Genomic DNA, 13,243 nt, shown 5'->3' on the forward strand with positions numbered 1-13,243 from the left:
TCTGACTTCTGGAGTTCTAGATCTTGGGAATAAATGCTGAGAAAGCTTGTAGTTCTACAAGACTCACATCACATGGAAATAAGACCAAAATATTCTATGTGATAGAAAGCTGGGTTAGCTACTGCAGACTCCAAAGAAAAATCCAAACACAGCTGCCTCATAATTCAGTCTGGATTGCTTTTTTGTGCTAGTGGATATTTCAAGTAAGGGGAAACAAATAGTAAGTGATGTCGGGCTCCCCTATTTTAAACTTCTACTACAGCAGAATATCAATTATTAAGAGTAAGTTAATACCACACCCCGTTCTTGTAGCAATTCCAAAGCAACTTTCAGTTGTACCTTGAGGAAAGAAGTTGAACACTTTTTAAAAAAAGTCCCTCTGATCATATGTTTATTAGATCAAAGCAGTTGTACTATGTGCTTCAGCTAGAAATTACAGAAACTAATGAATATTTTGACATAATGTTGGCATAATGAACCAATGAAGATATATTTCTTGAAATGGCTTCCTAAAAGAAAGATGATACAGTTTATGACAGAACATTTTAAAAACATACTGTGGTACTAAAATATCACACAGAGAAAATTATCAACCTGTGGGCAAATTCAGCCTGGGCTATTACAATAATTACTGACGTTACACTGCCAGAGAAGACCGACAGGATCAATTCTGGAAAAGAACCGCTTAAGCCAAGAAAGGCAGAGTGCCTCTTAATACGAAACAAATATCTCACAAGCCATCTTTTTTGTATTCCAGGAACAAGCAATAAAATATAGAAGAGAGGTCATAAGAGATATCTTGGTAATGGGAAATAAATGCATAATGATGACTCCCATGGAATCAAGTAAGATTGTGATTGAATGAAATTTTTGACTTTAGTAAACCTTAAAACCTTGCAAATATAAGGCAAAACAATTGTCAATGTCAAGTCTGGGGTTACATTATTTGGGTTTCATCAATTTCTATGCACAGTGAGAGATCAACGCTTTTTCCAATGATCATTGAGTCTTAGCATATTGAGATTAAGCCCACAGATTAACAAATCTTGCATATCACCAAAGTCATCCATTTAGGAATGTAACAGCATTAAGTATTCACTAACAGTACAAATGATTTATATACATTATCAACATTGTAAGCCAACCTTAATTTCCAATTTAGAATCTTTTTTTTAAATTTGCTAATAATTATTTTCTTTCAAACAGTGGAATTTATTCACAGCTCAGAGATGTCAGGTTGCCGTTCACCCGTACACCTTCCATCTTCAGGTTGCTTGGACTTGTACTATGTAGAAGAGAAGGAAATGATTTAATATTAACACCTGGATTTCTCTGTGATCTTATTGTAAGCAATCAGTTCAGAATTGACATTAAAATCCAACGCTTGCTGCGAACTTTATATGGTAACATTTCCTAATTCCCCCCCCCCTTCTTACAATAGCTGGCTTTTGGAAGAAAAGGATTAAGGGAGACATGATAACTATCTTCTGGTACTTGAGGGGCTGTGACAGAGAAGAGGGGATTGATTTATTCTCCAAAACATCAAAGGGCAGGATAGAAAGTAATGGGTGGAAGCTGGTTAATGAGGGATCCAACCAAGAAGTAAGGAGAAATAATTTGATACATGAACAATTAATCAATGGAGTAGTGGATGCTCCATCAATGGAGGTTTTTGAAAATAGACTAGACAACCATTTGACTGGGATGGCATAAGGTTTCCTGCCTTGAGCAGAGCATTAGACCAGAAGACCTCTGAAGTCCCTTCCAGTCTATGATTCTATGTTCTATAGTATATTCTATGTTCAGATAGTATTTGGAAAGCAGTGAAAAAATTACAAACTTTGAAGGATACCTTTTAAAGTCTCCTTTTCAAGAACACAGCAAGCATTAACAGAAGAACCCACTGAAGTCTAGAAAAGAGGCTTTTCTTGGATAAAACAAGAATACTTTGATAATTTTAGAGACCTGGTGAAAGTTGCCTCAGAGATGCATTTGAAATCCTCTGATATTCCACCAGAAATAGGAAATAAGAGGCTCTTTTAGTTACTCTGCTAATTTCCTCAAGGTAGTTGAACAAATGTCAGAGTAAATCCCTTGGGTTTGGCGCTAATCAGCAGTTTCAATGGCTTCTTTTCTTGAAAGAGCTACATTGTTGTAAAAAGCCTGAATGAACTCAAATTATATGTGCCTAATTAGGTGACTGATTTATTTAAAGTTTAGTTTTTCCTCTTAGGGAAAGGGGTGATTAAAAAGAGAGATTTATTCATCCTCTTCTTGCAGGTAATCCTCAACTTACAACAGTTCGTTTAGTGACCATTCAAAGTTATGTCACTGAAAAAGTGACTTATGACCGTTTTTCACACTTATGACCATTGCAGCATCCCCAGGGTCACGTGATCAAAATTCAGAGACTTGGCAACTGACTCATATTTATGATGGTTGCAGTGTTCCTGGGTCATGTGATCACCTTTGGTGACCTTCTGACAAGCAAAGTCAATGGGGAAACCAGATCTACTTAACAACTGGGTTACTAGCTTAGCAGCTGCAATGATTTGCTTAAGAACTGTGGCAGGAGAGGTCATAAAATGGGTCAAAACTCATTTTACAAAGGTCTTGCTTAACAATAGAAATCTTGGTTTCAGTTGTCATCATATGTCGAGGATTACCTGTAATACGGTTTTGATATGAACTTAAAATGTTGCTCCAGGGCTGGAAATAGATGTCTATTACATGTGATGCCTCATATTAATTTATTTATTCAAGCATATATAGTTGACCATCTCCTGAAACAAGTGACTCTAGGCATTATATAACAATTTTTTTTAAAAAAAAGTTCACAAGAAACAACAATTATTATTAAAAAACATTAAAACTATAAAACAGAGCTAGAAAGAAACAATGGGTGAAGGGTTTTTTAATAATAACAGAGTCACATCAGTAGTTTGCCTGATTTCTGGCATCCATAGGCTAGATGTACAATCAGGTCTTAAGGGACCTTCAAAAACTAAGAGCGATGGTGCCAGCTTAACCTCAGGGAGAAGGGTATTCCACAATGCAGGCGTGGCAGCTGAGAAGGCCCCCTGCCAAATGTAGCTCCCTATATAACTCAACCCACAGCATGCCCTCTGCACTGGATTTGGAGACAGGAAGTAATTAATATATACAGTTAAGTAATTTATTTCCTCTAATTAATTATCAGGACTCTTACTTGGAATGCAGCATCTGGAGAAAGGAGCAGTAATGTTTATTTCCCTAGCACAGCCAGAACAGAAGCTTTTCCCCAATGCCAAGTTAGATGACCTTCCTAAAAATATTTATTACTGGAACACCAATGGAAGCTATATATAAAACAACATTTGCAAAATGCAAATTTAGAAATAGGAACAAAGATGTGCTTTGGTTCACATCTCTGAGGGTTACATCAGAAAATGTGAATCTAGTCAGAGAAGCGGATAGGATATGCATGCTACATATCACATGAAAAACTATTATTTGGCTCTGTGACAAGGCTGTACTTGGCAAGCTCAAAAATAATCTCAGGTTCTGGATTCTAGATGAACAATCCTATATATTCAGGGCAACATTTCCACCTCAACTTGGTCTAAAATTGTTTGTAAGATTGACAAGGGAGATCTGAGAAATAGCTTTCGCCTTCCAGTTTCCTACTGGGACTAATTTATTCCCTATATTATACAATGGAAATAATTCAAAGTTTCAAGCTAGCATATATTTTCATGAAATTTGATGCAATTTATTTTTGAATTAGCCCTTGAGGAATCAAAACGCAATGCCGATGCGCTGAAATTTTGTCTCTGGAGAACTAACATAAAAATATTTTTGTAATTAATGTTCAATCTGTATGTTTTTTAACAAATCAATATGCTGATAGATATATTAGGTGTCAAGGTGTCCTGAATCATCTTTGATTAAGTTAGTATGATGGCATTAAATAAACACCCCAACTGTGCCAATCAATCAGCTCATAGTGCTTGTTACAGGAGTATATCATGGATATAATAATTGCAACAATCTACTGGGGTGCTTTAACATGGTAATGCAGTCATCATCTGTGAAAACAAAGAACTGAAGCATAATCTTTTCAAATATAATGTGACACACTGTAGCCAAAAGCATCCAGCATTTTGATCAGATGACATGGACTGAAAAGCGTATTTTGTACTAAAAATCCCTGCAATCCATTGCTAGCTAATAGAAAATAAAATAATTAAACAAAAACAAAGTCGGGGATTACAAGTAAGTCCTTGACTTACAATAATTCATTTAATGACCATTGGAAGTTACAACGGACCTGAAAAAAGTGACTTATGACCATTTTTCACATTTATAACTGTGGCAGCATCCCCATAGTTATGCAATCAAAATTCAGATACTTGGCAACTGACCCATGTTGATGACGGTTGTCATGTCCTGGGATCACATGATCTCTTTTTGTGAACTTCTGACAAGCAAAGTAAATGAGGAACCCAGATTCACTTAACAACCATGTTACTAACTTTGATTCACTGTGGCAACAAAGGTTATAAAAGGGGAAAAATTCATTTAACAACTGTCTTGCTTAGCAACAGAAATTTGGGGCACAATTGTAGTCGTAAATCCAAGACTACCTGTATTACAGGGTAGATTTTGAAATATTTAATTTTTATCATTTTAAGTAGATGCAATACTGTAGGCCAACATGAAATGTGCAGGTTGCTTACAAATATACCGTACATTCCGGCATATAGGGCGACCCGGCGTATAAGATGACCCCCGAGTTCGACACCGAGTCACAAGACGATAGACACTGAGTCGCAAGATGATTGATGCCGAGTCACATGCCTAGAAAGTCATCTTATTCGCCGGAAACTATCGGTATTCCTGGCGTATAAGACGATCGATGCTGAGTCGCATGCCTAGAAAGTCGTCTTATATGCCAGAAACTACGTTATTTCTGGTGTATAAGACGATTGACGCCAAGTCACATGCCTAGAAAGTTGTCTTATATGCCAGAAACTACGTTATTTCCAGTGTATAAGACGATTGATGCCAAGTCACATGCCTAGAAAGTCGTCTTATATGCCAGAAACTATCTTATTTTCGGCGTATAAGACGACTTGGCGTATAAGACAACCCCCGAGTTCGGCACCTGTTTCAATGCTCTCAAAAGTCGTCTTATACGCCGGAATATACGGTAAGTTTGAATGCCTAAAATTTGAACAAAAACACTGATGCTTACTTTTGATTTGAAGAGCTGGTTCATTTTCTTCTTTTTTAGAGTTTTCTTTTCTGTTTCCAAGATGGGTGGAATGCTTGTCTGACTGATTCTCTGTGACACATTTGTTTCTTCCAGGGTTGGACAGCATATGGATAGAGTTAAAGCTTTAAAACAGTGCAGCATACGTAGTCACAATAAAGTTGCAAAATGGAATCCATATCAGTAAATTGCAAAAATAAACCTGAATATTTACATTCAGAAAGACATATTTTGATGTGGCTGGATCTTGGTAATCACAAATAACACTTCAAAAGTAAAACTATTAGATAGATAGATGGACAGATAGATGGACAAATAAATAGATAGAGATAGAGGTAAAGATAGATCAGCAGTTTCTCTCTCTCTCTCTCTCTCTCTCTCTCTCTCTCTCTCTCTCTGTGTGTGTGTTGCAAGGAAGGCTAAAGATTAACTTTTCACAGAAATGGTTAATTCTCACTCTATGTAAATATTCACATGATAGAATATCCTTCAAAGATATCCCTCGCAGAAGGCTGAGACATTAAGAGAAATGTTATCCTATTTTAGCATTGTCCCTGACATCTTTAAGTAGTGATAAAAATAATATATTTAATATATAGAGCCATTCTGTGGTAATTTCTAACATACATTTTATCATTCTGTGTCCCCGACTCCTTGAGCAGTATAGGAAGTGAGCTTCCATTTCCACTGATGCAGCCATCATCTTTCCTATTTTTTTTATGGAACGTAAAATAAGACTGCTGTGTTTCCATTTCTGCACCAGCATGGAAAAACAGTTCCTCCTTCTGGCCTTGAAGAAAACTGTGTTTCAATTAGGCTTCTTTGAGGCTACATGCTGGTATAGGAACTATTTTCCATAGCTGTGGTGGAGCAGTAGTTGGAATGCAGTATTGCAGGCTAATTCTGCTGGTTGTTCACTGCCAAGTGTTCGCCAGTTTGATTCTCACTGGCTCAAGGTTGACTCAGCCTTCCAACCTTCTGAGGTTGGTAAAATGAGAGCCCAGATCATTGGGGGTAATATGCTGACCCTGTAAACCACAGTGTAAAGCACTGTGAAGTGATATATAAGTCTAAGTGCTATTCCTAAGTGCTACTTCAAACACACATTCAAAAATCAAGATAGCTAATCAGTCACTATTTTATGGAAGTATTTATTCCAAAAGAACTGTAGTCATCCAGAGTTGTAAACCAGAAAAGAATTAGACTTTCTCCCAGTCTATCAGACCATGTTCACAAATTCAGCAAGATGAACCATTTATTTAAGACATGAATGATGAAATTTTAGGAGGGAATTGCTGGGATCACTCATACAACTAATAAAAACAACAGCTGAATGTGATGTACAAGTATCTAGATGAATTTTGACGTTTATCGGTTATGACAAATATACATTGTCTACTTTTCTGTTTTTATCAACACTATATTAAATAGTTGCCTTTACCACAAGCACATTACATTTTATTTCTCTCTCTCTGTTTTAAATGCCTATGTTATGGAACAAAAATACTTGTATGAATAAAGTGACTTATCTTTATATATTCTTCCACAGTGTTAACATGAATTTATGTACACTACACAAAAAGAACATTCTCCATGATACATGCTGATGTTCTCTCCCCCCCAAAAAAAATCTATACTCAAGGACAAGAAGGATTTAAAAATATTTAATTACTAGGCAATATAGGTTTTGCCTACATGAAAATATATGGTCTAGATTCAAAAGATGCTGCAACTGCTCATGTATTATTTAATTTCTGGCAAAATTATATAACATAACAGCATTATTTTTAAATGAATGGGGGTGGATTTGATCTTTTTTAAAAAAATTAATGACAGTGTAAAACTGCAGAGGTTTCACTTTCTTAATTAACTTACCTGGTATGGTTGGCATAGAGCGGCTGGCAAAACTCATTTGCTTGAGAAGAACAGATGTTTTCTGAGGTACATCCAGATGTTCAGAAAGGTTGGTATCACTCATAAATTCATATTTTCTTGACAGCTGCACAGTCATAACAGCAACAAAAAATCAAAGTATAAAACTCAAGAAAGTAAATTGTTTGATTTTAATGGGTTACTTTTTAATATATAAGATAAAATAGTTACAATCTGATTGTGCCCTACAGTAATTTTTTTTTCAATTGTATGAAGGGACTCTTCCTGAATTGGAGGTTGTCAAAAAGAAACTGTTTTTGGATCACACTGGGAAGTATAAAGTCAGTAATGTATTAGGTAAACATAGCCACTGTCAGTTATTGACTTAAGGATGCCATTTGGGACCTTAAATTCAACTGGAATTATTCTGTTATAAGTGAATAGAATTTGACTTGTGCTCTAACAGCATAATCAAACTGGAGCTTCTGCTCATCTTTCTTAAATGCTAATAAAACTTGTTCAAAGATACAGAGGAAAAGAAAGAAAGAAAATATAATCTATACCAGATAGAGATAATTTAGAGTTGTCTACTTGTTTTAGTTTATAATTATCACACTATCTGTCACTAGCTGGAGATCATGGAAATTGAAGTCCAAATATCTTCATAGTGGTAGGACCAGAATGTCTATCTGTTTGTCTGTCTGTCTGTCTCTCTGTCTCTGTCTCTGTCTCTCCCTCACACACACACACAAATCTATTTCAGAATGAATTAGTTCGTGGTTTCTTGTTGATTGAATATAAAAAATATTATGAGATATGATCATATTAAAATGACAGTTTATAGGTAATCAAAGAAACGTACCTTTTTTAACATTATTAGGCAGCAAATAAATTTAATAAATAATAATATTAGGAAAGTATGTTTCTTTGATTACTGTAAACTGTGGGTTCTCTCTCGTGCACTCTCTCTCTCTCTCTCTCTCTCTCTCTCTCTCTCTCTTTCTCTCTCTCTCTCTCTCTCTCTCACACACACACACACACAGAGAAAGAGAGAGAGGAAGAAGTATTTGTTATTTGTTATGGATTGCTCTACATATGTTTAGCCAGATAGGTAACTAGGTTTATGTTTTTCAAAAATAGTACAAATTCTAAAATTAAATATAATATTCATTCTATATAGGTAATCCCCGAGTTACGAGCATTCACTTAATGCTCATTCAAAGTTACGTTATGATTGCCCCCTAGTGTAATTACGAGTATTGCAGCACCACAGCAGTCATTTGTTCTTATGAGTGACCGCAGAGGGTTATTCCTTCTCTCCCCACCCCTGCTGTGGGTCTCCCTAGGTACCAGACCTTCAGAACTCACCCTGCGAAGAATCTTCGCTTTCTTGGCTGCTCCAGGCCTTCGGTGTGTTTGCAGAGAATGGGAGCCTAAAATAACGCGAGATCAGTGGAGCGAGATCTCACACTACTGATCTCATGTGATCTCATGGTTCTTTAGGCCTTTTTCTCTGCAACAGAGATCCAAACCAAAGCTGGGGGATGCTTTGACGTGCCTCTGGAAGCTGGATCAGGGCTCTGGAAGCCTGGAAAAGGCCTCTGCCACCCAGATCCATGGCTGCAGAGTGATTTTGTGGTCCCCCGTGGCCCGATCTGGGCTCCGGAGGCCTGGAAAAGGCCTCCAGAGCCTGGATTGGGCCACTGGGGGGGCTGCAAAATCGATCTGCAGCCATAGATCTGGGCTCCGGAGGTCTTTTCCAGGCTCCAGAGCCCGGATTGGGCTGCATGGGGCTGTGGACGCATCCCCTGGCCTCAGATCGGAGTGGCAGCAGGAACCACGGCAGAGAGGAGACAGACCTTTTCCAGGTGAGTCCCGCGTGGCAGGAAGGGAGGGAGAAGCATGAGGTATTTTAGTGGGTCTGGGAGGCCTGGGTCCTGTTCTATCACTAGGCCCCCCATGGCATTCCCCACTCTGAGATACCTCATGTTTACTTAAAGAGCCATATGCGTTTTAATGAGGAAGAGAGTGATCTCGCTAAAGGAACGAGATTCACTCTACGAGTTTTCGATTTATGAGTGGAATGGGCAGGCTCAATTACACTCATAACTTGAGGACTACCTGTATACTATTCCATTGTGACAATAAATGAAAAGTGTGGAGGGTGGTTATGGAAGATGTATGCATAAATATACTTGATACATTTTTTGATATCAGAGAGTTGATTTTTCTTATTTTTTTCAATTCTAAATTTCTTAATTTAGTGAAGAAGTAGCATAAGGGCACACATTTAATTATTTTCAAAATCATCAGGACAGCACATTCTGACTAACAACAATTTATGCCACTATAATTTTCAAAAACAAAAAAAACCCCTAAATTCTAATCCTAGTAGATATAAGAAAATTAGAATAGCATAAAATTTTGAATGCTTTGTTTTTATATTTTGGGCAATCATAAAAGAGACTCAATTTACTCCTGGGCTTAAAAAAATAGATAGGATAATAGTTTCTGATAAATAGCTTATGTCCAGATATAATGATGTATATTTTGCTATAATTCTTCTAAAGGATCTGTGATCTAACCTAATCTTTATGTAGTTCTACTTTGGGGCAGCAAACAAAATTGGATGAAACTTCTTTACTGAACTGATTTTTTTTCTCTTTAATGACATTGCATTTTTAATACTCAGAAGCCCTTTGTCCCCCTAGGGTTGCCATAAAATTTTGCAGTGCAAGTTACATAAATTCAGGCTGATGATATATTACCCTAATCAAAGTGCTCAGATGATAAATGGCATAAAAAAGGTGCCAGTGAGGTATCTTCAGCTCTTTGCTCTGTTTATGGGATAGTTTGCAAAGTTGTGGTATCATAGCAAGACATTTTGTTTCTTTAATAAGGTTCAAAGTGAGCATTTATTTAACTTGAAGGCACCCCACCTGGAACTGGAGGCCATAGATGTGCAGCCAGCTGCTCCCCTCCAGATTGCTTAAGCAATCTCCCACCCAACATCTGCCCTTGCATTAGGCAGCAGATTAACCCAGAAAATGTCAGCTACAGGGCAGATTCCTAGCCTCTGACTTTGTTAAACAGAGTAATGCAGCTTCACAACATGTTAGACTGTCAACTGGCTGTTGCATTTTGAAAGAATGCAAGATTTTTTTTTAAAGGGCCACAGATGGGTTAAAAAGATATTTCCTATTAAATTCCTGTTAAAAGTAACATACACATTTCATATCAGGAAGGTCAGAAGATTTTTTGTCTGGAAGTAGTACACTGCTTCTCTTTTCTCTCCTCCGGCCTTTCCTCATTTTCACTTCAGGCTGGCTGCTTATCAGACGACCATTTTCTTCTGACACAGATTCGGTTGCCTTGGGTGACATGACTTCGAGTTCAAAGCTGCCGGTGTAAATGGAAACAAATTAATTAACTTAATTAATCTGCCCACAGAACTGCTGTTCCCTTGCAGAGGGAATCCAATGGCATGAGGCAGTTCTGGAGGGAAAGCAAGAATTAGAAGTCCTAGCAGTTGAAAACTAGTTAAGGAAAACATTACAGCTACCCAGGCATTTCTTTTTAGTTCTGGCATTCATTCCCTAGTCAGGAAAGAGATGAAAACAGGAACTGACAACCAGTAGGAGGTAAATGACCTAAGAAAATCCTAGCCATTTGCTGAGGGTACTGGAGAACTTTCAAAGAGTTCATCTGAAGACAGGATTATAATAGGCTTGGAATGGAATAAATAAGAAAACAAAGGAAAAACTAATATTTATTTATTTATTTAATCAAAGTTGTATGCTACCCATCTCTCCAAAGAGATGCTAGATAGCTTACAGACATTGATTACAATGTACTATAAACAGAGGTCCCCAAGCCCCGGTCCTTAGACTGGTACCAGGCTGCAGCCAGTCAGGATCTGAGTCATGCAAGCAAGCAAAGACCCATCCACACATGTGCAGGATCCAGACAGAATGTAAAACCGTGTCCCTCCCCATCCATGAAAAAAACACCCTCCATGGAACTGTTCCCTGGTGCCCAAAATGTTGGGGGCCGCTGCTATAAAACATTAAAACAAATAAATAAGGATCTTAAGTTTAAAATGCAAGTAAAATAAACAGGATGGAAAAAGAGGGAACAAAGTTCACACATTAGCCATCTTCAAAGTGTCACAGGATCCCAGGCTACCTGGCATAGTCATGTCTTCAAGGCTTTTCAGAAGACCAAAAAGAAAGGCCAAAAAGAAAAAGAGAAGGCAGAAAGCATTTTAAAAATCTAGACATTCTACATTTTATTTATTCGGTGTTTATTGGTTAGGAAGTAGCTCCAAAACTATTCATATGGAGGGATTTTCCTGGATGATGCCATAAAACTTAGTGGACAATTAGAACAACATATCAGGTTAAACTACGCAGAAAGGTAATTCAAGAAGGTAACCTCAATATTTGGGAAGTCCTACAGAATCATCAAAATATTATATATATAGAATTTTATATTTATATAGAGTTTCAGTGAACATGCATATGAGTACTAGAGTGATGGTGAATAAATCTTCAATGCAGTTTCAATCTTCAGTGCTATCAGCCTGCCACTGCTAGTTTTAAAAGCAGCATTCACTTTTGTAATAGTTTTTATTATAGATCAAATAAGATTAGATGCTTACTATCTCTGTTCAGTCACAATGTGTTTTTTTAATGTAATATGTTCTGTTTTACAGTCATTTCCCTGCTGGTCTGTATCTTACAGAAAACTCATGTTGGGAAGCTGGCCCATAACTAACCTTTCTACAGCAATTTTGTTTGGTGTACTGCAGTCAGAATTCATGGAGGACATTGAAATAATGGACATCTGACGATATGATCTCAGCATAGATGTTGGTCGGCCAAACCGCCTGTCATCAAAATCCGGCTTCGAGAAAACACAACATAAAAAAGTTTGAGTACAGATTCAGTCACAGTTTTGTTTCATACAGTATTAACCTTATGAACTCTAAAGCTTCCTCCTTCCATTATGTATTCAAGATGGACAGTGATTAATATTTATATGTTACTTATATGTAAGGGTATAGGTCTATACATATGTAGTATATCAGAGGTCCCCAACCTTTTGGGCATCAGGGACCAGTTCCGCGGAGAAAGGTTTTTCTGCGGACCGGAGAGTGCGTGGTTTTGTGTGCTGCCTGCATCTAGTGAATGTGGCTTTGCTTGTTTGTGCGACCCAGTTGCTGGCATGCCGTGGCCCGGTACTGGTCCATGGACCGGGGGTTAGGGACACCTGTTGTATATAGTATGCTTAAATGTGTGTTATATATGTGTACACTTTGAGGACAAGCAACAAAATTTCATTTTTAATGTGTGCCATTGTGTTCACAGTAAAAAATGATAATAAAGGTTTTATTATATATTGCTTTTCACTGGCTGGATCGGTGGGGAAGAAATGCAATACCTTTGAGCTATTCTCTACAGCTTTCTTTGCAGGAATAAATACATTGAATTTTATTTTGATTTTAATTGACCTTAGTTTTGACATCTATAACGCGTAGCCTAAACCTGTCATCTAATGTCCTGAAAGCTTTTTCTTCTCCTATAAAAACCAAAATAAAATAAAACCTTTTTTGTTTCATTCCACTGTGCTTTAAAATTTCTTCTTCTGTTTCCATTCTTCTCTATTATTGTCAGATTGTTTGTCATTTGTCTCAAATTGAAAGAGAGTCCTATCCAAGTATTATTCTCACAGTTTCTTTAGATTTTTTGAGGTGAGAGGATTGATGTTAGAAACTTCAGCAACTGAACTATGTCCTATCTACAACCAATACATTTTATTTAGTTAGTTATTAAATTTCTATGCCACCCATCTTGTCAAAACAACTCCAGGTAGCTTATACTCATTCAATAAAAATACCATATAAACATTAAAACAATAAATAAAGACCATAAATTTGAAATTCAGTTAAAATTGACCAAGATGGAGAGAAACGGAGTAAATGTGTGCACAAGGAAGAGGTGGGGCCTGTCTAATCTATTAACCAGTATGCCATTTACTCATTGGGACTCCAGGCTAGTTAGAAAGTCAAATGGGTGAGTGCGGATCTCACCTCATGAGTCTTGATGTTCTAAAGGG

The 13,243-nt window shown here is 37.2% G+C and overlaps 1 protein-coding gene across 1 annotated transcript in view; it reads right to left on the minus strand.

Moving 5' to 3' along the window:
- Positions 1-374: 374 nt before the first annotated feature.
- The window catches only part of DOCK2 (dedicator of cytokinesis 2), a 308,188-nt gene continuing 295,319 nt past the window's right edge, over positions 375-13,243 (minus strand). The window contains exons 48-52 of the mRNA XM_039353200.1: positions 11,904-12,031; positions 10,354-10,525; positions 7,130-7,253; positions 5,237-5,379; positions 375-1,285 (exon numbers count right to left, since the gene is read on the minus strand). Of these exons, the coding sequence (XP_039209134.1) occupies positions 1,217-1,285; positions 5,237-5,379; positions 7,130-7,253; positions 10,354-10,525; positions 11,904-12,031 (636 nt within the window). The 3' untranslated portion in view covers positions 375-1,216. The remainder of the gene's footprint in view (positions 1,286-5,236; positions 5,380-7,129; positions 7,254-10,353; positions 10,526-11,903; positions 12,032-13,243) is intronic.

This window comes from Crotalus tigris, unplaced genomic scaffold (assembly GCF_016545835.1).
Source record: "Crotalus tigris isolate CLP2741 ecotype Arizona unplaced genomic scaffold, ASM1654583v1 scf7180000017568.12009008, whole genome shotgun sequence".
NCBI lineage: Eukaryota > Metazoa > Chordata > Lepidosauria > Squamata > Viperidae > Crotalus > Crotalus tigris.